Source organism: Talpa occidentalis, unplaced genomic scaffold (assembly GCF_014898055.3).
Source record: "Talpa occidentalis isolate TD23 unplaced genomic scaffold, MPIMG_talOcc4v2.1 talOcc4.10, whole genome shotgun sequence".
Classification (NCBI taxonomy): domain Eukaryota; kingdom Metazoa; phylum Chordata; class Mammalia; order Eulipotyphla; family Talpidae; genus Talpa; species Talpa occidentalis.
In genome coordinates this window covers 29,035,593-29,061,266 of record NW_023600993.1, presented here as the reverse complement: position 1 = coordinate 29,061,266, position 25,674 = coordinate 29,035,593, and the positions used below count along the sequence as shown (strand labels likewise).

The 25,674-nt window shown below is 43.6% G+C and overlaps 1 protein-coding gene across 4 annotated transcripts in view; it reads right to left on the bottom strand.

Moving 5' to 3' along the window:
* Positions 1-23,910, bottom strand: part of ENTPD3 (ectonucleoside triphosphate diphosphohydrolase 3) — a 32,006-nt gene extending 8,096 nt beyond the window's left edge. Inside the window, exons 1-7 of one of the 4 annotated variants that reach the window (XM_037526748.2) lie at positions 23,867-23,910; positions 23,075-23,164; positions 20,011-20,135; positions 13,178-13,295; positions 2,864-3,014; positions 1,537-1,696; positions 465-698 (exon numbers count right to left, since the gene is read on the bottom strand). In XM_037526748.2, the coding sequence (XP_037382645.1) occupies positions 465-698; positions 1,537-1,696; positions 2,864-3,014; positions 13,178-13,295; positions 20,011-20,135; positions 23,075-23,114 (828 nt within the window). In that variant the 5' untranslated portion in view covers positions 23,115-23,164; positions 23,867-23,910. Of the gene's footprint in view, positions 1-464; positions 699-1,536; positions 1,697-2,863; positions 3,015-13,177; positions 13,296-20,010; positions 20,136-23,074; positions 23,311-23,866 lie in introns of those variants that run through there. The other 3 variants (XM_037526749.2, XM_037526747.2, XM_054693268.1) reach the window with 3 other exon arrangements.
* Positions 23,911-25,674: the final 1,764 nt, after the last annotated feature.

The following is a 25,674-nucleotide window of genomic DNA, read 5'->3' as shown; positions in this document are numbered from 1 at the left end:
TTTAAATCTCTAAATCCCTCCAAAAATCTCACTACATAAAGGGTATCAAACCTGCCTAATACAGGGCCAATCTAAATGAAGGCTGAGCCTGGAACAGGGCTTGGCCTTCTTCTCCATCAGCAAGCATTTCTCTCATGACCTCTTTTATTATTTTGTCTGCACTCAGGAAAGTCTCAAAAATCTAAGGCATATTTAGCTATTGGCTTAAAACAGTCTGAATCCATAAAGGGACCCTAGGCCTTGCATCATTTATAAAACATTTGGAGTTCAAGAGCTTCCCTGAACTTCTGACTAAAATATACTGGAAATGGTTAATACAAGAGAGTGAGAGAGGGCTTGCACCCAAAAGAAAACTGGAGAATGCTGTTGTTTCCATCCACCTTCTAATATGAGGAGAAAGGACAGATTCCAGAAGGTAGGGCACTCTCCCCACAGAAATACTTGTCACGCCCCAGGGCAGGTACCTGAAAAAGTTTTGCATGAAGCTTTCTTTCAGCCTCCATCCGGCCATAGCACTGAAAGCTATGTGTGTAGAGTGTGTACTTATAGCCATATAGGGACACCTGTATGCTGTCATTGGTGTTTGGCGGCATCTGCTCCTCTGGTACATAGGATATTTGGGTGGAGGCACCACCTAAATCCAGGGCACCTGTGGTCTCCACTCCATTTGGATGCACCCACATATTCCACAGGTTCTTCTGCATAGTGGGAAAAGAAAAAGGTCAAAAACCATGTCTGCCCAGGGCTCTCTATCTGAGACCCATCTCTTATTGCTAAAAAGTATGACATGGGAAATACATAAGGCCAAATTTATCCTTTATTTCAGGAGTGGTGAACTCACCTGCTCATAGGGGCTGGACAGGAAACATAAGTGAGTGAAGCAGGTTAGATGTAAACAATAGGGCATTGTGGGGACTGTGACAAACTGGAGAGTGCATGAACGAGACTATTCTAATTGGTTGTTTCCATATAGGAACGCAAACTCTGTGACCAGCTCTTCCAAATTTGCAGGGATGAAGTGGTCAGGAGAAGCTAGAAATGTGGACTTTTCTATGAAATTCCAAAATATTAAGAGTTGGCAATTAATGAAAATTTCCAAAATATATTTGGGGGGAACAAAATAGGTTTTGATTATCTCTTGGAGTCAGCTTTCCTCTGCACCAAAGGATCAGGAAGTATAAGGAGACCTGAGGACATGGAATGAATTGGAAGCAGACTTCCAGAGGGCTCTTTAAATTCCAGATGCTCTGGAACTTCTTGGAAGGGTCATTCTCCAACCATCCTTCAAAAGGCCTGTAGCCTATTGCTAGATTTAGATTTTCTCATCTCCAAAGTGATAGCTTCCTCCCTGATCATTTTGTCCTGTTTATGACCCAAGTTTAAAAACCCAAGTCTTTGTAGGTGTTTCCCTTATGCATTATGTGAAGGAATGACATAGGACATATGCCCTGGTTGGCATGCACCTCTGTTAAGCTACCGTATGTAGGGGATGGGACAAACCGCAAAATTGAAAACTATAAATTTCTTTTCACATACCTCCAGGAAATGTCCCATTAAATAGTTGACTGTAATCCATCCATATAGTCCTTCATCTTCCCCAGAAATGATTTGAGCACTCCGAAAATCAAAGGGCTGGGACTTGAAGTAGTTTTTGATGGTTACTAAGATTTGATTAGATGCTGTTTCATTTTGCAAGCTATGCAAGGCACAGAACACAAAAGGCTGAATGCCTAGACAACACAATCCTAAAATAATCACACTCAGGTGAAAATGTATCCCTCAAACCCCAAACCCCTGTTGGCAGGGACAATTTTTCAGATATGTACAATATATGGCAACCCCTTTTGCAAATGGAAGTCTCCCAGGCAACCGTGAAGGCAGAATGCACTTGTTACTTGTGAAACTGTCATACAGGAAAATAGCTTGCAGTAAAAAATACTACTTGTTCTCCTCTGTTCCACCTGTTCCTATCCCACTCTCTAGCAACCAGCTAATAAAAAGAGCCTCCTGCTTAATCATCCATGCTCTGACTCAAATCAGCAGAAGGAGATTGGTGAAGGCATAAGATTGGCAAAAGTAATCTCTGAGGCAACGTACTAAGGAGATTTCACCAATCCAGAAGGAAGGCGAGCTTAGGAGGAAGGGGAAAGGAAGAAGGCTGTTTTCAAGTGTTCGCTCTTTGCTCTCTCAGAGGTCATCCCTGGGAGAGGATATGACTGCCACCATGGCTCTCTGTGCTGACTCTGGAGTGGCAACACAGCAGTATCATATCACTCATAACTCAGGGTTGTTCTATCACTGGATGCCGTCCTACCCTATGGAAAAAAGCTTACTCAAGAGATTATTTTCCTTTCATCATGGATTAAGAAAGCCAGGGAAGGCCTCCCTGGCGGCGCAAGGGGTTAAGCACTGCACTATGAAGCAATCCACAGGCTCTGCAGCACGAGTTCGATCCCCGGCTGGCCAGGGAACAATCCACATGGTGCAGCAGACCTTTCCTGACTCGCCTGCTGCTCCCCTCAGCAATGTACTTCAGTCAATCTGCCTGTTCCGTTTCCCACTCTGTCTCTGGTGAATCCTCTCACCCCCTGCATCTCTGGCCTGTACCCCAGCTCTTGTATGCATAGATAAATAAATCTTTAAAAAACAAAAATCACCAACGGAGAGGAAATCAAATTTTAGAGCTGCTTCTGGATATGAAAATACAGACTGAAAGTTTACCAATTTTGAAAGCCTAAACTTATGGCAAAATATGAGCATCTTTCTTTGGAATTTACTTGCAGAAATAGAATTAGATTCTTGGCAAGATTCAACACATTCATGGCTGATTGGTCACATGGTCTCCTGCCATTCCAGCCCTTACCTTAGCAAGCGCATCCCAGCAGTGGCCCCCAGGTAAAGTTGGGTGGAGTTATGGAAGTGGGCTGGAATGTGCTCCTGGACTTTTTTTGTGCATTCATCAAAGGCTCTGGGGATGTTTTCAGGGTACCGGCTATAGGCAGCGATCCCAGGGCCTGAAGAACAAGCAGTGAGCACTCCTTAGCCTTCTCAGGAACCCACAAGAGCAAAACAACTTTTAAATTAAAAAACAAATCAACTTTGGGGCCTCCCTGGTGGTGCAAGGGGTTAAGTACCGCACCATGAAGCAATCCACAGCCTCTGCAGCACGAGTTCGATTTCCCGCTGGCCAGAGAGAAACCCACACGGTGAAGCAAACCTCTCCTGACTCGGCCGCTGCTCCCCTCAGCAGTGTACTTCAGTCAGTCTGCCTGTTCTGTTCCCCACTCTGTCTCTGGTGAATCCTCTCACCCCCCGCATCTCTGGCCTGTACCCCAGCTCTTGTATGCATAAATAAATAAATCTTTAAAAAAAAAACAAATCAACTTTGGAAATCAGTGGAATTTTGCAGGGGGTTGCAATGAGTATGCACATAAATCCCATGTGGTCACATTAAGTCAATTCAAGTCTCAACTCTAGAAGGAAGGGATCACAAAGGTGAAAAACATTAAGCCAGGACCTGCTTTAAAAGAAAGTTTCCATTTTAGAATTATATATTCTAAATACAAACGTAAGTATGAACAATAGTATAATGAACCCTCACATCATTTCCCAGCTTCAACAACAAGCGATTGCTGCTTCATCTACACTCTCCCATTTTCTTACTACACAGCAAAGTGCAGACATGGTCATTTCATTTGGTAAATATTTATCATGAAAAAACAAGAATCCTTTTAAAGAAGCAGAATCATAGTCCCATTATTATACCTACAAACATTAAAAATAATCCCTTATTATAATAAGATGCATATTTCCTCCATATTCCTATTTCATCTTTCCTCCCTTCCTTCTCCCACCTCTTTCTCTTTAGTTCCTCTGAATCAGAGTCCAAATAAATTCCACTCATTGCAATAGATTGATGCATCCCTTAAACTCTTTGAACTTACAGGTTCTGTTCTCCTGTTCATTTTTCCCTTATAATTAAAATTGTTTCCTTACCATTTCATTTGTCTGATAGTTTCCCATGGGCTAAAATATACTGATTGGGCCTCCCCGGTGGCGCAGCGGTTGAGCGCTGGGTTGCGAAGCTGCCCGCAGCCTCTGCAGCGGTGGTTCAAGCCCCGGTCGCCGGGCGAGGGTCCCGCATGGCGTGCAGACCTCTCCTGCCGCCCGCTGCTCCCCTCAGCAGTGTACTTCAGTCCGTCTGCCTGCTCTGCTCCCTGCTCTGGCTCTGGTGAATTCTCTCACCCTCCCGCGCTTCTGACTGTACCCAGTGCTTGTATAAATAAATAAATAAATAAATAAATAAATAAATAAATAAATAAATAAATAAATAAATAAATCTTTTAAAATAAATAAATATATAAAATATACTGATTGCATCCCCATGTTTCAATTTAATCTATTACTGTGGACCCAGCTTTCCCTATAAATTGGTTACTGAAGGCAGAGGCTTACTCAGGTTCAGGTTTGAACTCTTTCAAACTGGAATAGAAAAGATATTTCATAGGGGTTAGTGTTCACTTCTAACAGGAAGCACCAGTGTCTAGCTGTGTCTCTTTTTGTGTATTAGCACACATCACGGATCATTACTTAGGTCCATTAGTCCACTGAGGGTTATGCAATGGTGATATTTTATTTCCATCATTCTTGCTTCACTTATTACCTAAAATGCTTTTATAAGAGAAAACCGTTCCTGTGGCTAACTCGTTACCCTACAGTAAGTAGTTTATACAAGGAAGGCAGAATAAGTGCTGGATTCTTTCTCTTTATTTACCAGCTTAAAAAATATACATTGCCTCTCCAGCATTCTCCTAATTTTAACCAATGAGAGATTTTGTTTACTGATTTTTTTTTTAGGAAGTATGCATTTAAAGATATATTTGATGTGTTTCAGTTCATTGCAGTTATTATTCTTCTTGATGGCGACTTCTTGGCTGGTAGAGCTCTAGTTGAGTTGGCTCCTTAGTCCTTCTGACTCAATTCCAGAAACCTCTGAAAGCTTCTTGGCTTTCCGTTATGCTAGGATTTATCAATGAATGACCTTTCACGTTTCCTGCCCAGATCTACAACCAGTCATTTCTCTAAGGGTCTTGGTTTCTTTTTTTGAGCAATGGTACTCAGCTTCTAAAACATGGAATTCAGGGAGAGCTCTCATTGCAAGCCTTTTCAGAAGACAGATCCTGACAACTTCATTTCAAGAGAAAATACACCAGGCATTCTTGTGGGCAATTCTATTTCAAAACTACATTTTTCACTTAGCTTCTGTGATCTTCTATATCTTCTTTTTCCTATGCTGTTTCCCAGTAACTACAACTTAATAGATTTATTTTGCTTTATTGTATAATCTATACAACAACCTGACAATACCAGCACCACCACCAACTTTATGTTTGTTAAAAACTGTTCAAGACATTTAAAAGTTCTTTCTGTCCTTAGGGCATGTCCTATGAAGCATGTAAGTTAAATTACTGAACTGAATCATTTAAAAAGATTCTTTCTGCATGATAAAGTTAGGTTTGTTTATTTCATTTTACTACTGAATTTTAAGGATTGTGTTATTAAAACTTAACTTTGTTTCATAGTTATTAAAATACTTATGAGATTCTAAAATCAAATCTACAAAACTAGATCTATTCAGAGACATCTAGCTGCCTCTCCCTATTCATAATTTAGTTTAAAAGTTTATCCATGGTTCGTTTAATATAAGCAAATATATACATTTTGTATGATCCCACCATTTAGATAAAAGGTAGCTATACACTTTTTTTCTACTTTGTTTTCTGGCACTTAACAATATTTCCTAGTGATCACTTCCTAGCAATATAGATAGATATTCTTTAGCGCTTTTCATAGTTACATTGGATATGGGTATGTGAATGTAATTCATTTTATTCTACTAGTCCAGGATCTGATTTTATACAATTCCCAGATCAGGTAAGGAAAAGTACAGGACAGACAACAAGGGCCAAGTGGAAATAACCCCTCTGTGAATTTTCTTGGTCTATCTTGAATTGATAAAACTACCATCTTCTTCCACTGCCCTTTCCACTTCCACCCAATTCTTCAACTACCATAAATTATAAAAAACCTGGAAACATTATTACAAGTTACAAGTTTTGATTGGAAGTGTCCATTATAACACACAAGTATGCAGATTTCATCCACAGTGCTGGAAAAGTGTTGGGGACCCCTAAGATGTGAAGTGCTGAGACAAGGAAATCATCAGGGCCATGGCTGGAAAACTGGGCATGGCTAAAAGACTGGTCAGCATGGGTTGGAAGACTGGCCCGTGTATAGATCAGGATGTTCTTGTGTCTGTGAAACAGCGTGAGGAAAGAACAATTGGATAATGCATAACCTTGGCGGTGAATGTGTGCTAGAAATATGCTGAATACTTAGAAATGAGAAAAGGAAGCACTGTTCTGTAGTTCTGCCCATCCTATATCTTGCTTTGTAACTTTGTTGTTTCTGCTAATAAAAGTTGTGTTGAAGGGCTTCCCTGGTGTCACAAGGGGTTAAGATGCAACCTATGAAGCTGTGGGCAGCCACTGCAGCATGAGTTCGAGTCCCACCGCTGGCCGGGGAGGTTACTCACATGGCACAGCAGACCTCTCCTGACTCGCCCGCTGCTCCCCTCAGCAGTGTATTTCAGTCAATCTGCCTGTTCTGTTCCCCACTCTGTCTCTGGTGAATCCTCTCTCACACACACACACCCCTCTCCCCGCATCTCTGTCCTGTACTCCAGTTCTTGTATGCATAAATAGATAAATCTTTAAAAAAAAAGTTGTGTTGAGATGAGGAGAGCAGAGCAAGTCTAAGAATCTCTCTCCCCAGGCATCCTTTTAAAACTTCTCGAGATTCATGCCCTGGTCCTTTTGACTCAGCTATCTGTGGCAGGAAAGCACAGACAACCTCCAACCTCGATAGAATCCCTATTGCTGCCTTCCCTCTTAGGGGAATGGCCTCCCACAACACATAGATGACAATAAAATAAACCACGGATGTGATGACATATCATAGCTTAGTCTTTATTATGTGTACACATGTGTATTATATATACACACAATATATGTACATATAACACATATAGTACATGTGTGTATTATAGGTACATAACATGTGCATAATACACGTGTGTATTATAATGTACATATATGTGTTATGTGTGTATATAATACACATGCATGTAGGTGTGTAATTTCTTTTATATATATATATAAAAATACTTTAAAAACAGTATTTTTCTCACCTCAGGAGAGTGGGATTACAAATGGTTTTATATATTCATATTTTATGATTTTCAGTCAATAAAAATTTATTATATTTATAATTAAAAAGTTGTTTAAAAAAATACAACCCTCTCAGTAACATAAAATGTAAGGTTAAGTTCTTGGAATTAACATACAACACAGGCAAACTCATATGTGATAGGATGTTTGACAGTGTTTTCTTCATTTTCTTCCCAAAAGGTCAATAAAACTACCCTCATCAAGACCATGCTGAATGTCACAAGTTGGTGTTTATATGCCTCTGAATTCTCTTTCATGAAACTAGTAAAATGAATCCCTACATTCCCATCATTCAGCTAATCAAGGGACACCCAATCTTATTTTCATCTGCACTCGCCTTTTTTTTCCCAACTCCAGTGGATTTTTGTAAGGAAAATCCCAGCATTACATCAATATATCTGTAAACCCTCCAGTGTATATTTCTAGGAGATAAGGACTTTTTTTTTAAGATTTATTTATTTTTATACAAGAGCCGGGGTACAAGCCAGAGGTGCGAAGGGTGAGAGGATTCACCAGAGACAGAGCGGGGAACAGAACAGGCAGACTGACTGAGATACACTGCTGAGGGGAGCAGCGGGTGAGACAGGAGAGGTCTGCTGCGCCATGTGGGAATCTCCCTGGCCATCCAGGAATTAAACCTGCGCTGCAGAGGCTGCAGACAGCTTCACAGCGCTGTGTTCAACCCGCTGCACCACCGAGGAGACCCAGAGATAAGGACTTCTTTAAAAACGTGAGCATAATATCTCATCACCTCCCCCCAAATCCTTAATATCATTAAATATCCCATCCTTTCAAAATTTCTTAGAATGGCTTGAACTTTGTCTTTTCTTATAATTTGTTTGAATCAAGAACAAAAGCCCACAGGTTGCACATGGATGGCCTCTCTTTTAAGACTCATGTAATCTCCAGCAACTTCCTTCTTCTTTATTGTCATTTATTTATTAAAATATCTACATCAGGATAGAAGGAGTTGGAAAGATGGCATCAGAAGAAGTTCCCTGCTTCATTCCAGGGAGGATAACCTAGCCCAGAGGATAGCCTAGCCCAGAGGGCCACTGGACTCGGAGGAACCTGTGACTTGGGGCAAAACTGAAACACTTCCTGGATGCCAGAGGCCAACAGACCAATGCTGACCACGACAGAAGGGTCACTGAGGAAATTCCACTCTATGCAACTAAACAATAGAAATTTACTTCTCAGTTCTAAAGACTGGGACCTCCATGACGGAAGACTTGGGTCTAGGTGACTTCCTAGATAGCCATCTTTTTCTTGTATCCACACACTGCTGAATGATCTAGAGCACTGGAGAGAGTGGATGTAGAGAGGCACGTAGTGATTGCAGCCAGGTGGTGGGTGTGGTGGGGTAACATAAGAGCAGGATTCTAAGTCACTTGTAATGGACATTCTCCCTCATTTTAGATTTTGTTGATTATATCCTGAGATGTCATTGAACATGTTCGTGTATCTCTTGTAACTTTTACAAACTTAATTTTAGAAATGTGACCAGATCCAGATTTTACTTTTTTGGCAAAAGCACTAACTCTAGATGTGCATAGCATCTCTGTCTAACTTGCTAGGTTATAATGTCTCCAGCAGTTTGTCACCTAATGGCTCTAAACCTTCTCTTCAGATACTCTGGATTTGGATTCTAATTTTCCTCTCCCCTGACTATTCCTTCCAAATTTCTTTGCTAGATCCTCCTCCTCTCTCTAAGCTCCAAATATTGGTGTGTGGTAGGATGTCTTTAGTCCTTGCTTTGGGTTGAATGTTTGTGTCCCAAATTTTTTACGTTGAAATTCCAACCCCCAAGGTAATGGTATCAGGAGGTGATTAGGTCATGAGGGCAGAGTCCTCATGAATGAGATCAGTGTCCTTATAAAAGGAACACCAGGGAGCGCACTAGATCATTCAGCGATGTGTGGATATAAGAAAAATATGGCTGTCTAGGAAGTCACTTACACCCAAGTCTTCAATCATGGAAGTCCTAGTCTCTAGAACTGAGAAGTAAATTTCTATTGTTTAGAAGCCATCCAGCTCAAGGTATTTTGTTACAGGAGCCCAGACAGACATCTACAGTATCTACTCACCTTCCACTTTATTCATCTAAGCACCATCACCAGCCCACCCCTAAACTTCAGAATTGCCCCATCTGACAACTGAACACTGCCACATAGCTCATAAGTGAATGAATACTTTGATCTGATACCTATATTTGTATATGGACTAAAAACCCAGAATGATATTTACATTTTTAAATAGTTGGGGGGGATCAAATTAAGATTATTTCATGACACGGGGCTATAAACAAAGTTTTCTCAAATACCCAGATGCTAATTTGTCCATATATTATCTGTGGCTGTTTTCATGCTAAACCGTTAAGTAGTCATGAAAGAGAACATATGGCCAACCAGTATAAAATATTCATCATCTAGATCTTTATAGGAAGTTTACCACTCCCTGACTTAGATGATTTATAGGCATCTCCAATAATATGCCCCAAACCAAATTCCTTAATCCCTGCCCTGCCCCCAACCAACCCTACTCCCAGTGTTCTCCACTCACAGGAAGTGGCACTATCACGCACACAGTCACTCAGGTCAGAACTAATGCCCCAGGCAACAGCAACCCAGATAGCTCCCATGGAATCATTCATAAAATCTTTTGGCTTTACTTTAAAAATATCTCTCATATCTGAGCACTTTTACCCCATCCCCCCGGACCATTCTCCATCAGAGTTTCTGAACTTTGGCACTACTGACTTTTTGGACTGGCTAATTCTTTGCCGTGGGTGCTGTCCTCTGCATTGCACAACATTTAGTGATATTCTGGCATCTATCACTAAAGACCAGCAGCACCACCAATCCCAGCTGTGATAACCAGAAATGTACCCAAAAGCTGTCAAATGCACCCTGTGGGGCAAAATGACCCCATATTGAAGAGCACAAGTCTAAGCCAAGCCATCGCATCGTCCCTGATCTGGACTGCTCTTACAGTCTTGGCTTCCCTCTGAATCTTAGCCTCTGACTGTTTCACATCAAAAAGAGAGATCTGTTAATATTATGAGTCATCAAATGTTAGTTCTCTGATCAGAATCTCCTGATAGCAATATACTTAGAAAAAAGTTCCTCTGAGTAAAAATCAAACCCCTTATATCTCAAGGCCTTCCATGAGCTGACCTTGGCTACAGCTTTGGTCTTATTGATTACCTCTCTTCCCCTGACTCATTTTGCTCCAGCCACTCTGGCACCTTTGCTATTCCTAGAAAATTCGAGCATCTACTCTTAGTCTTTCCCCTTATTATGCCCTCTGTGCAAAATATTCTTTCCCTAGACATTGGCAAGGCTCATCCTCTCATCTCACTTTTGTTTCTGCTTAACCATCACCCTCTTTTCCCTTCCCTGATGATCCTGTCTAAAATTGCATGGCCACGGTTTACACATCTACCTGGCTTGATTCTCCACACAGTACTGCTCCCCCTAACATATTATATGCCCACTTATTTACTGTGCATTTCCTCCACTGGTTCTGTAACAGCAGAAACACTATATTTTATTCATTTTAGAATTCCCATTGTCAAGGACAGTTCCTGGCAAAGAGCAGATGCCCAATAAATAAATGTCAAATACATGAATGAATGAACCAACTAAGGAGCTTTTCAAACCACCGTGCCACTCGATAGTAAGGGGATCATGTAGTCTAATTTGAAGCAAATAAAATACATACTGCTAGAGCTGGTTTCCAGGTAGAAGCTGATTAGGAACAAGATAGAATGTTGAAACTTGGGTTATCTGAGCATGTCACCAGAGGCTCTATTTTGCAAACTTTCCTCAAGCCTCCTAGAGGGAAAAGGAGATTTGACTCACAAGCTCATGGGATACTGGGATTCAAAACCCCAAGAAAACAAAGTGAAAATTTCTACTCCAATTTGGAGACAGAAGGTTAGAAGCGTGCATAAAACGGAGGTGGGAAAGAAGCAAAAACATGTGCTACAGCTTGGACTCTGGACAACTACTAGCAAATAATGCTTTTCAACACTATAGTGGCTGGCCCTTATAAACTCTTCAAGGTATTTCAATGGAAGAGATGATTAAGTTAGGCTCCAATGGACTTTAAAGAACTTTTATTCACTGGCTTTAAGGGGAAAACATGACTCTCCCTTGTGGAAGAAAGCAGCAGGCATAAGAAGAGAGGAGGATCATGAGGGACCCAGTAACTTCAGGGGGTGACATTACAACAAACAGCCAGATGCCAGCATGGGGGCCAGTGAACTCAAGGAAAACAGAAGCATCTATTGCTTCTCAGCCTTTGGGCTAAGATCAAGTGGAAAACAGCAGCATCTGAGGGCGGCCATTCACCATGGACTCCCTTCCCTAACAAATTTATGAAGGCCTGGGTCTCAGGGAAAAACAACTGGGTGAGCAAGGATTTACCATCCCTTCTCTGGCCAAGCCAGGGAAATACTAGGGGAAATCTGCAACTGAGAAACCAGAAACCCAAATTACCCTTGGAGAAACCATGTGTTCTCAGGGGATGACACTTGTCAAATGTCAACCCGGTAATTTGAGCTTTAGTTTCTGGTCATTCAGAGTATATATATGGATCCCAAAGGCTGCTGTGATCAAAAAGGAGATCCACTTATGGGTGTGGTGTGGATTCCATGACCCCATCACTCCCTAAATCACAGCCCCAGTGGGCCAAGGGCACTTTCCTTGAAGAGTATCTATGTCTTTCCCATGAAAGCTCGTCTTCTCTCTACAGTCAGAGGGCCATCAAGACTGGCTTGGCTGAATTGCTCTCCAGGGTCTAAAGACACATCTTGTAACTATAGGACACAGTAACCTTTGGCAAGAATATCTACCAGGAGCTCCCAAGCATGGTAGGTGCCCCTTGAATAATAAAAGCTAACAGGTTGAATACTTACTGTATTGTATGACAGACACTTGCAATCTGCTTTATATACGTTGTCATTAATCTTCAAATTATTCCTATGGGTAGATATTATTATTATTATGCTTTTTGATTTAGCTATGAGGAGACCTCAGAGAGGTCAGACAACTTTCCAGAGCTCACAGGGTGGAATGAGATGATATCTTAATGCCTGTTCTATACAATGCTATTTTCTCAAAGTGGGTGGTCTCTCTTTTCTAAACAAGCATCCTGCTGCCCTCTTTCATAGTTGGAAGGGAAGAAGTGGCTCAGAAGTTACAACAGCAGAGCCAAATAGAAACTGTTTATATATTGTCCACTTCTCTCTACCCCAGCCCCCCACACAGAGCCACCCCTTCTACTGTTAGAAGATAATTTTCAATGAGTCTCATGTTTCTGCATGTCTTCTGTAGCAAAGGCACTAACTGCTTTTGTTCTGGATTATCTTGTCAAGAATGTCTGCAGGGTGAAAGCCTCAGAAGAGAGAGATAGTGTTTCCCCCCAGAGCAAAAAATCAGCATGCCCATTGCCCAAGTTAAATATTTCAGATTCCCTAATGTCAGCATTCCTCTTCTATAACGCAGCCCATGCTGTGTGAACAGGTACTAGCTGGCCCTCTTTACCTCATCCTGTGCAAATTGGGGCACAGAGAATGAGAGCAAGAAAATGCTGATGCTCTTGGCTACTGCTGCTCCTGTGAGTAATAAATAATCCCTGGTTCCTGACCTGGAAGTCTTGTCTTCCCCCAGCAGCTGTGAGAGTATGGCAGGGTACACTCCACACCATTCACAATTCTTGCCATGCCCTCCCTCTTCCCCCATGTCATACAGGTAAGAAAAATGAGGCCAGGAGAAGGAGTTGCACAGATGAGTGGCAACTCTAAGACAAGAGCTCATATTTTTCTCTGCCCACTCCAGTGCTCCTTCCCTGCCTCCCTCTCACAGACAAAGTCTGGGCCTTACCTTTCACCTCACATCTGAAAGTCTCGCTGACCACTCCAGTATTATTCTCCTTCTCCGCTGGCCACTGATACACGTAGAACGTGGTTCTGGTAGACCCGGCATCCAGCACGATTCCATGCTGAATAAAAGGGTAGGGAGAGTCAGAAACGGCTGGGCCTTTCTGAGGACTCCTTTTCCCAGTGGGTCACTGTGAACCCAAATACTCTCGAGAATGTACTCCATGCTCCTTCACTGAGATAGAGGCTGACCAAGAAGATAAATCTGTTTTCTCCAAAGCAACTTTGTCTTCTTGGATAGTAGGGGAAGTGGCTGGGGGAAGGTGGTCAGGTGTTTCTGCCTTGGCCACACATGAGAATCACTTGAGGAACTTTTAAAACTCCCAAAACCTAGACTGCATCCCAGACTTATTAAATCAGAATCCCCAGGAGTGAACCCAGGCATCAACATTTTTTAATGTTCCTTTGGTGATTCCAGTATACAGCCCAGTTGAGAGTAAGATCCCAGGATCTTATGTGTGAAGAGCCCCTGACTTCTCCTCATCAAGACATCTGAAGTAAGGAATAGAAATCCCATAGGTCTCAGGAGGGAAACAGATAATCAGTCACCTGCTGCCCTCTATTATTCAAACATCCAGTCTCTCACCCTGGGAATAAACAACCAGCTGAGAACTGAAAGAGACACATCACTATCTGCATCAGCCTTCAGAGTGAAGTATTCACAGATAAGAAGGAAAATGCCAAAATACAGACTAAGGTTGATCTATTGTCCCACTTTGGTAGTGTATTACTGGATGGGCAGGAGGGTGTTGCCAGGACAGTGCTGGGGGTGTCTGTGTACAGAAGAGTAGGCTGGGACAGTCTTGCCCTGCTCATATAAGGCACCAGGGAGTTTCACTTGAAGGTAAGGATCAGCCCAGTCTCTGGTCCAAGAATGAGCAGGAGAGAGCATGTATTAGCAGACTCTGGGGGTGGGAATGGGTAGTGCTGTCCTAAGCCAGTTGTGCCAAGAGCCAGCCAAAGGCTTTACCACAGTTCCCTCACCAAGGGGTTAGCCTACCTTGTTCCAGCGAGGAAGGTGAGGTTGTCCTGGAGGCAGCCTGACTCAGACGGAGTCTTGCTTTTACAACCCTGGGTAAATGCCCAGCCGGTGTGAGTTCCCGCCCCTTCAGACCATTTACTTTCAGAAGTAAATAGGAGATCATAGGCCTAATTGCCTGATGCTTACAGACTGCTCAACTAACACAGGCTGTTATATTTAGAAAAATCAGTAAAGCCAAATACACAAAATGACAAAGCACTCCTCCAATCTATTATTTTAACACCTTATATTTATATATTTCCTAATGGTCTTCTGGGCATACGGCTACAACTATACATCTGTGCTTCGACATGTCTTTTAAATCAACACAGGATTACACAGTACAGTCTTTTCCAGTGCTCTTTTCTTACTTTAAAGTAGATCATGGAATCTCTCCCTGCCAGTGAAAATAGACTGACATCACCCTTTTCAATATATTTATCCACCTACTGTGAGATGTATAAAGATTTATTTAACTGATTCCCTGATTCTGGAAATTCAGGAGGTTTCCAGTCTTCTATTATCACAAATACTTACTTCATTTGAAATGGGACCAAATTTTAAAAATCTTGCTCCAGCTCCTGAATCATAGCTTCCCCATTCTATTGAGATACACTGGTATACACATTCTATTGTGTACACTGGTATTTGAACTTGGACAGCCTCTTAATCTTAGCCCTTCAGTCTAATGAATGTTGATGGGGAATCCTGACAGGACCTCCCTCCCTACTACCCCAGCAACAAGGGCAGCATTGTTCACGGTGTGTTCCAGGCACAGGCCCTCATAAGATTAAAGTGCAGGTTGAAACTGAAGGATTAACAGGCAGCACAGAGGTCTGAGCCTGCACATGATCAGTCTGCTCTTATTCCTCCACCTGCTTCTGACACACCCGCACCAGCCTCTCCATGCCTGGTGCTGAACCACAAGAAAAAGAATAAGAGAGCCGCTACTTCAGAAGTTTACCTGACCTCCCCCAAGTCATGTTAATTCCAACCCTTCACCAAGACTATTTTCCTGGGTATGAAACCCAGGGTTTCTGGGCCAGGATGAGAAAGAAGCAAGAATGGCCATTCTTCTCTGTGACTCCAACTGAGATCCAGCTTTCAGCAGGGTGGGGGGCAGCCTGAGATTCTGGTAATGGCTCCCCCAGGGCACCGGCAGTGTGCTTATAGGGGCTTGGTTTTGAGGCCCATTGCTACTTCTCACTAACACTGATCCACCTCCACCACTGCTAACCAAAAGTGGAAAATTTGTCTTAAATTAGTTCTCAGAGATCTCTCCCCTAGATCAGTGGAACTCAATGTGTTTCCACAGAGTGGGCGTGGAGGAGGGAATAATTTCATTCAGTTCAGCTAGGTAGGAGATGTCTGGATGAGAAATAGTAAGCAATTTTCTTTCCTTATGCAATGTCTGAAAGCAAATGGCTTGCATAGGGAACTTAAGATGTACTCAGTGGGTCAACTTAAAGAGCCAATCTGTGTGAATCCATGGTCCAAAACTCAAGATCTATGCAAGCTTCTGACAAAACCAGAAGCAAAGGCCATGAGATCAGTTTTCTAAGATTGATTTCTTATCATCTCCATCATGATTATTTTTACTATAATAAGTAGTGTAATAAGCTCTTATTGAGTTTATATTGCCATATGCTGGATACTGCACAAAGGGCTTTAGTGCCATTGCATTCATGTAGCACGTGCTATTATCATCCCCATTTGACAGATGGGGAAAGAGGCACAAAAGGTGACTGGCCAAGGTCACAGACTTAGGATCAAGCCTGGGTCTCACTCTCAAATCTGTATTCATAGGCCCCACACTTTCACTGAGTTCCAAAGAAACCAATTCTAATGGGGTGACTGTTTAGCAAAAAGGTGTCTGGTATGGTGCGGCTGACTTTCCTTGTTCTGAAAAAAAGTGTTTTGAAAGCAAACTCTTAGTTGTGTGGCATGCAGATCTGGCTGGAGAGGACATGGATCAATTTGAATAAGGAGCCAGGGATTTTGGAGAGGAACACACCAAATATCCAACTCTTGCTCTTCAAAGGATAGAACAGGATGGGCCACAAGGCACCAAAGACCCTGGCTGATAGCCAAGGCCCAATAAGGCTTAGAAGGAAATGGTTTCAACAAAACCCAGCCCAGTAGTTGTACTTGGAAAAGTAATGGGCCACCACGGGAGCGTGGTCCAACACATGAACGAATGTGACCTAAGAAGGTTACAGCAGAAAATCTGCATCCCTAAATGGTGAGGCTATGCACACCCTTCAACAGTGACAGTATGTGGCTGCCAGAGGGAAGGGCAGCGGAACATTGATCATACTGGACTGAGAAGCTATGGTTTCTGCACACTTGTGATTGGGGTGAGGGAAGCCAAAGTCTCAAGAGGAAGATAATGGACTTAGTGATAATAAAGCAGATGGGGGCTTGAATAAAAAATAAAGCAGTGTCATCATGTTTATTCTCGAACTAGTAGAGCAGGTCAGGTCAGTGACAATAAAAAAGGGACTAGGGACATTTTTGATCCTTGAGTAAGTTTTAATAGTCCTGCTTTTAAACTCATAGAAACCAAGGTGAGGTAAGCCCAGGTCGTATATAATAACCAAGTGTCATGACATAACATGATGGTCTTGAGGAACATTCCAGGGCCCCCCTGAGAAGTTATTGTGGAGCTGTCCCCTCAGTACCAACTATCAGCTGCATGCAGAGGCAAAACAAGACTCCTGGTATGAAAATATGACAATTAAAAAGTCCCATATTCATTAAACTTCACCCCAACAACCACCCTTCCTCCCCCTAGTACTCCAAGACAAAAGGAAAGAGGTCTTTCAACAACCAGAGCAAAGCTGCATGCAGAATCTTCTCTAACCGTGTCATTCTGTTCCTGATTCAACTGGCCCAGAACAATTTTTTTCTCATATTTAAACACTCAAATAAGCGGAATGGGCCTTCTGAGCCAATATCCCAATGTTGTACAACTTCCTGCCCCCTATGTCCATGACCAGGGTCTCCTAACAAGAATCTGAAGAAATTAGAAATCTCTTCTTTGAACTGTCTGCTAGCTGTGGAGGTTCTCAAATCCTCACTTAAGGTCAATGCACAACCACGGGACCTTCTATACCAGTTCTCCTGTTTTCAATCTGGTTACCAGTCCATACCCCTCAGAACTTAGCACTCTGTGGTGTCCAGCTACACACCTTCTACTTGCCAGAAGGCTTTTTCCAGTAGCCGCAGCCTACCAGAGCTCACAGTATGTGGGAAATGCTCGAGTTAACAACCCCCAGAGGGGAGCCTCTCAACCAATGACTGATGGAATTGCTGTGTAAATACACCCTTGAGTAGGACCACAGGTGTTTTCTAAGTCCTTTAGTCAAGGACAGCTCTGGGGTGAGTTCCGCCCTGGCGCGCAGAGGTCTGCGCCCAAGATGTCCATGGTAACTGGCTGGCTAACAGGCCCTCCCTTGGCTTCCTCCTCTTGAGTCTCTTACGTTTCCATCTCCTCCCTACATCCTGGTCTCCGCCCCAGAGGACCTGTTTGCTCTCCCATCTTTCACTCGGAGAACCCAGCCTGAGACAGTAGGTTTAAACACGTGTGGTGCCTTCCCTCAATGGTGCCTCTGGGAGCTACTTGTCTCTACTTAGTTTACTCTTCTAATTCCTCCATGTCCCTCCAATGTGATAGAGGATTTATCTCTTATCTCCCAGAACAAGTGAAAGCCAGCAGCTGGCAATTCTCCTAACCAGCCCATCCCTAACCTTTGTGGGTCTCAGGAAAAAATCTTATAAATGAAGGCCTTTGTCTTGTTTCTACCCCCTCCCCCCAGGCCTGTTCTCAAGACATCCCATACCACCCAACTCCTGGCAAATCCACAGAGTAAATAACCTTGTGCACCTGTATGTTGACTGTAGGTAGGACAGCTCAGACCCCACATCTATGCCCCTTATTAGCAGGTGTCCCTTTGCCACTCCTCAGATCATTGGTGAGGTCAGTTGTCAGATAGAGGCCCACACTGACCCTGACTTCTAGAATCCCAGGTAATACAGCATGCTCTAGAGGGGAAGCATGGCTTTCATATTCCCTTGTCCCATAGAGAGAGATAAACTTGGAGTGCAGCTAGAGGTGGTTCCTCTGAAATATGAGGCCCATGGCAGGGGCCCCAGTTACCAGGGTCTAAAAATGGTATTAGCTTTCAGCTGAACTGGGGAGTAATTCCTCCCCACCCCCACCCCAACTCAACAAAATTTCTGGCATGTACCCACCCATCCTCCCCAAGTTCCCTCCTGTGCAATGGAGGACATGCTCTATCAGAGGCCAATACCTCCTCCTGGTTTCCCACTCAGATCTTAGGATAGGGGGAGGCAGGTAAATAAAGAGAGCCCTGGCCTTGTGAATAGAAGGGACTGGGTTTCAGTTCTGGTCCTGTCATCCACTGGCCAAACCTGTTTCCTCACTTGCAAAGTGGTGGTCACAGTGTTCACATTTGCCCACCTTCTATAGTTGGCACAGGGTTAAGTGAGATAATTTGAGGAAAGGTATTCACTAAGCTGAACAACTGTCTACCAAGTAAAAGGAAATCATATTACTTCTAGCTGCATTCCAGATTTCATATAGTTTATAAAAGAAGGCAGTGCCTGGAGCTTAGGAAAATAGCTCCTCTTGGCTTTAGCTAATGTCTTTGGACAACCAGATAATTTGTTTTCCTCTCACAACTGGATAGTTGCACAAGCTTTTGTTTTTATTATTCATGTTATTCATTAGGGCTGATATTCTTAAGCAAAATGTCCTATAAAGGCACCAAATGTCATTACCTAAAGGAGATTTTACTTTAATCCTTTAGAAAAGTGACCTCAGAGCGATAGGTCAAACTCACCCCCAGAACCAAAGCCATATTAGTCTATTTCTTACCTCTTAAAAACTTCTATTTCAAACACAGTCTTTGAACAGTCACTAACAGCAGGAAGATGAAGAAAGGTCTCATAAGGTCAGAGTAAATGCTAAGTGAAACTCAAATAAAATGGTTGGTTAATAACATGGTCCCCTACAGCCCTCTAGCTAAGGAGCATTTTTTTGTTACATTTTTGAAGAGTAAAATCAAAACCAAAGGAAGGCTTGCACCATAGATGATAAATGGTCCTCAAAGCCTAAGAAACATATGTATGGCCCTCTACAGAGGGCCAATGCCAAGGTGAAATATATGATTCTCAGCCTGCCAGAGATCACTCAAGAGGTCATCTGGGGATGGACTTATGATGGGCTCACGGAGACCTCTGGAACTGAACAGAAGGTCGTGAATTATTTTTTAGGGGGAAGGATCAGAGGGACCACAGTGCACTTTTAAATCCAATAGAAGTCACTTAAATATAGCTCAAGGTAACCATTCTAAGTCCTTGATAATCCCTTTAGCCAGGATAGACCAGAAGAGGAGCCTGCGTCTGGGTCTCATAGTCAGACCTGTGAGGTCTGGAGGAGAGGACAAACTGGTAACAATGGAAGCTGCACTAACAGGGAAATCTTTGGAAGGGCTAGAAATCCCAGCTTTGTTCCAATAGTGAGGCATCACAGCAAGACCACACAGTTCTTGAAGGTGCCCACCACCATCAATCTGTAACCTTGGACATCACAAAGCATATCCAGACTTTCGTCCGTGGGTCTTATACTGTTTTTTCCTGGCTCCAGCTCAAGGCAGGGGGGAAATATTCTCTTCTAATTCACGATGTCAGAATAATTGATGCCATAGCCCATTTCTTCCCTTCACACTCACCTTCGGTTCTGGAGAGACAACCACTTTATGGAAAGCCTGGACGAATGTGAGAATTACAAGAACCACAATGCTCACGGCCAAGACCACCGTGGTAATGATGGCTGGGATTCGGGTGGTATTGCGGCCTAAAATGGGGAGATCCAGAAGACACATGAGGGGAAAGTAGAAGCCCGGCACTAGCCTTCGTTATATAATCTATGAACTGGGCTCATAAGCATGTACATTCCATTGGCCTTAGTAAGACCCACACTTTGAAGCAGAGACTCCATGGGGCTCCAATCCCCTTCCCCAGCACAGAGTGGATTAACACTTTGGTACTGAGTATGAACTCAACTTCAGTCATTTTTCCTGTGTCTACAAGTGAAGGAATAAGGTCTCACCTACAACTTTACAAATGAAATGTAACTAGACGTCGATCCACGTTCATCCCAAAGGGGTCACAGAAAACATGGATTAACATGTCTGCATATTTAAAAGCAAAAAGAGAAGCCCATAACTAATCTTCAACTAAATATATAGCCTCTGAATAAAAAATGTGTATTGTATAATAATATAAAGTATATCATATTTGACTATATTTACTAAGTTTAATAGTTTGTAAATAGATGATTAGGAGCTAATAGACTGAACAAACTGTTGAGAGCAATGAAAATTTTGTAAATAAAATAGCAAATAGATTTTAAAAAGCAACTAGTACTGGGTACTATGTGAAGTTCTAAAACAGGAAGGTGATAGAAATCAGAACAGTGATTGCTGGGGGTTTGGGGCAATTCACTGAGAAGGAACAGGTGGTCACTTTCTATGGTAATGGAATCACTCTATATCTAACAGTACTGTGGGGTATAATATAGGTGTGTGCATTTGTTAAAATGCATTAAACCTTTCAGCATCCTTTAGGGAAAACCTGAGATTTAAAGTACACAAGCTCCTTAGTTATAATTCCCCTTTAAATATTCTTATAGGCTGCACCTACTCAAAAAAGACATCCTTTTGGAATGCAAGAATATTCAATTTAAGGGCCATAACTTAAGACCTACTTATTTCACTATATGTAAATTATACCTTATTTTTTAAAAGATAAAACATTTGATTTAAATTCTAATAGTATTAGAAGAACTATTATGGCATGAATATAAAGGGTGAAACCCAAATGACTGATATATGATAAACACTAGCATAAAAGAAAGCTCTCTGGATTCAGAGAATCCTAAGTGTCTTAGCAATTGGGTATTTAAATTTAAATTAATTAAGATTAAATTAAACTAAAAACTCAGTTCCTCAGTCTCAGCCATACTTCAAGTGGGTACTAGGTACCATATTGGACAGGGTCACACAGAACATCTCCATCATCATAGAAATTTCTACTAAACATTGACTATTATTTCTAGGATACATATTTCTAGAAGAAAAAAGGGCATGTAGATATCACTATGATAGAATTAGATTCAGCCACAATACCCAATCACATCACAATATTCACTACTTGGTGAGGCCAGTCAAGCAGTCGATCTTAATGACGCAGAAGAGCCAAGTCTTTCTGCCTCATCTAATTCCCCTGCAGTAGAAAAGCCACCACAGATACTTCCTAATGTCAAAGGTGGTCACTTAGTTCTTCATACTTGTCACTGGGACTGTGAACTGGTACAGCAGCCATGGAGGGCAATTTGTCAATATTTATCAAAAGTACAAATGTATATACCATCAAATTCTCAATGCTACTTCTGGAAATACGTGTTCTGTATGTGTAAGATGGCTATCCACAGTTACCCATTGCAGAATAGTTTGTAATAGCAACTATAGGGTAACTAATCATTGTGTAATCGACCTTCAGAGCCTGTGAAGGGGTCCGAGATGACTTCCCTGTGTGTGTTGGCAGAGGTACACGATCACCCAGGAACTAGTTTAGCCACAGAGGCAAGTTTTGCCTCAAATTTTAAAGAATGCATGTCTGTGTCAGTTACAGAGGTTTAAGGGATTTACCCCCCATAACTAACAAGTTAAACTTGTCCTTTGGAAAGAGCATAACAAGTATGTGTGATGTTACAGTGTATTGGTTAAAATTCAAAATGAGTTTGGGAAAACCTGGAAATCAGAGTAAACCAGCTCCTTAGGTACAATTTTCCTTTACTCCTTAGGTACAATTTATAGATTCCTATAAATTGCCATTGCATCCTAAATGCATATCCTATTGGAAGCCAAAATTATCTCATTTAGGGGCACGGCCAAAAAGCATCTGTCCATAGATAGGAAGGGGGTGCTATATGACCAGTTTTCTGATCACAGTCACACATTGGCCTCCCAAGTCCTCTGTGTTTCAGCAGTTTTCAGGTAAAACGCTATGATTACCTTAAGCAAACCCTTGCCCAGCAGGAGAACCCAAAGCAAAATGGCCCAGACCAGGTTTCATTCATTTAAGGAATGCAGCCCAGAGCTGTGCTGTCATTAGGGTTGGATAAACATTGTAATTACAAGATGCCTACCTGAGAGTGGAGAGGCCAAGCCTTCCCCCCCCAAAAAAAAAAAAAAAAGCTCCAGAGACGGGCAAGTTGGGAAAGCTTGGAAGTGTGTGAGTGAGTGAGTGTGTGTGTGTGTGTGTGTGTGTGTGTGTGAATTCTACAGATGTCACTGCACTATCAAAAGTAACAAGACTGACCCATGATGGGGGTGGGGGAGGCTGCAGGCCCCATGCCAGCAACAACACTCTACTAGAGGAAAGAGCTAAGTACTTCACAATTCATCACAAAATCAACAATCTACAGCAAAACTTACACGTGGCTGGGTAAGGGAAACCACAAGGACCAAATTAATGGATTATGCAAACCGGAAAAACCATTTAAGCGAAACATGCATGTTAGTCCTTGTTTTGTGCAGCTTTGATGAAAAGCATTACTTTTAACTGAGGAATGCCAATGGTGAAAGCCCCAATGAGCAACTGAGTCTCCAACCAAAGAGGTGAAACAGTTTTTCTTGCAAGAGACGTGCATGAAAAAACCGTGGGCTTGAAGCTGGAATTCTCATGTGATTTGACAAAATCATCCTTGCTGCCTTGCTGAGCGATACTGACCTTCTTGCCCAAAAGGTTGGCGGGTCACCACAGTGAGCATCTTGCCTCCCAGCTGCAGGTGAGAGAAAACAGTGTGTCCACGGCCCCTGACTTCAGGAGTTTGAAAAACGTGCACAGCATTAAACATAAACCCACTTCACTTCGTCCAAATCAAAACCTCATGGGGAGCAGATGGGCCTAGAACTTCGAAGATAGCCCCAAAGCTGGGCTTAAATTCTAGTGTCACCTCTCCAGATGCAGGTGAAGGACTGAAAGAAAATTAAACTTAAAAAATTTTTCAAAAAACAAGTATCTTCTCTTGCACATTTTCCCACCTGTCCACACAGCCCGGGCAGAACAAATCTCCCACGCACTACTATTAACCGTCCACAGGGCTGAGGCAGGGCTGTTCTTCAAAGCACAGCGGCCAGGACGGGTTCTGGGGTCTCGGCCCGGGAGCCTGGAGTGGCCCCTTTGGAGATTCAGGCGCGGTGGCTGGAAATAGCCGCAAGAGGAGGAGGTCGCCCCCACCCCCCGCCCAGGGACGCAGCGCCCCAGCCTGCGGGAGGCCCACGGGCATCCGAGCGCCCAGCGCATCTGCAGCCCCGCAGGGGCGCCGGGAGAGCCGCGTCCACCCCCCCTGGCGGGCTGGGACCGCCTCCCTGCGTGCCCAGGATTTGGGGCTCCCGTTCTGCGGTCCCTCCCTCCAACACTCTGCGGGCTCCGATTCCGTTTCCTTCCCTCCCAGCTCTCAGGCTCGCGAAGCTTCCCGTTCCCTCCTGGGCAGCCCCGGCGCGGGGTGCGGGTCCTCACCTGTGCGCAGCGCTCCGCGGGGGACCTCGAGCGGCGCGGCAGGGCCAGCGCCCGACAGCGCGCCCCGGGGCTTTTGTGGCGGCGGCGGGGTGGGGGGCGAGGGGGGGCGGGGGGAAGGCGGGGCGGGGGCGGGGCAGCCGTGGCCGGCGGGCGGGGACCGCGCCTCCTCGGGCCACCCCATCTCCACCTCCGCAATTCGTGGAAGGGGAAGGGAGGGGGCGAGGAAATGCTTCTGCCTCCCCCGGGCGGTCCACTGTCCCTCTGGGACCAAGCCACAGAGCACTTCACCTTGCCCTTCCTGGTTCCCTCCGCTGCACCCGAAGAAGACTGGGCCAGGCCTTGGAACCCCACACCTCCCCCTCTGAACCTGCCTTGGGGAGGGAGAGAGGTGTCCACTGCCTGTCTCCCTCGAGGCCAATCATCTTCGGTCTCGCTTCTAGTTTCCTTTATGGTCATCCCAAGTCTAAAGGGGAAGACGTGAGGGCAGAGCAAGGTAGGGTAGATGCAACACCCTGTGGGGTCTCAGGGGTAGGCCTTGTTCCCCATCTTTCCATGGAGCTGAGGTTTCAGCTGCACAATGTTGGGGGTGAGGTCTGTAGGTCCACTGGCCCCTAGGTGGGGGCTGCGAAGTAATGCAGAGCTTCCCTCTCAGGTATTTTTTATATATATATTTTTTAATTTTTTACATCATTGTTCATTTTTTTTAAAGATTTATTTACTTATTTGTACAAGCATTGGGTACAGTCAGAAGCGCGGGAGGGTGAGAGAATTCACCAGAGCCAGAGTGGGGAGCAGAGCAGGCAGAAGGACCGAAGTACACTGCTGAGGGGAGCAGCGGGCGGCAGGAGAGGTCTGCGCGCCATGTGGGACCCTCCTCTGGTGGCCGGGGAGCAGCTGGGGATCGAACCGGCGCTGCAGAGGCTGGGGCAGCTTCGCAACCCAGCGCTCAACCGCTGCGCCACCTGGGAGGCCCTACATCATTGATTATCTTTAAACAGGATTTGCTTCCTCCCACCCCCTCCGGTGTAGTCCCCATAGTTTCCTTCCCCAATGCACCCGTGCACCATCACTTCAGTGCCCTGTGCTCCTCTCTCCCTCCCTCTGATCCCTCTCCCTCCTCCTCCCCTGCAGGATGTCTCTGATTTATAATTGTCCGTTTTTGCTTTGTTGTGTTTTGTACTGTTATTATTTTAACATAACTGACCCTGACATTACGAAGGGACAATCTCACCGGTCATTGTGCAATGCCCTTCCACATTTTATATGGGTGTCATTTGGTCAAAATTCAGAACCAGGACTACCTGGAACCGGACAAATAGGAAAGATGACCAAATGCAACCTAGGGACTGCCAAGAGTCAAATACTCTGTTTTGGAGTCTGTTTTGGAATCAGCAACATGCAGCTTCCTGGCCCTTCTGAATGACCCCAAAGACATTTGGAATGATCTCAGTGACTAAAACAGCCTGGTTCGGGCACAGGAATATACTAAGAGAGCTAAAAAAACAAAGGAGAGTGTCCAATATCAGACTAGTGGATATGGGATTTAGTATAACACAAAGAGGAGGTTGAAAAAACACATTATTCAATAACTGGTTTTGAAACTACTGGCTCACCATTTGGAAAAAATCCCACTCACATATCATTTGCAAAGATGGGTTTTAGATAGATTAAAAGTTTAAATATAAAAAAGGATTTAATATCCTAAGAAAATATAAGAGAACATTTTTATGATCCTAAAGGAACAGCCTTTTCTAAAACACAACAAAAGCAGGAAGATCAAGTCAATAAATGTGGATGCATAAAAATGC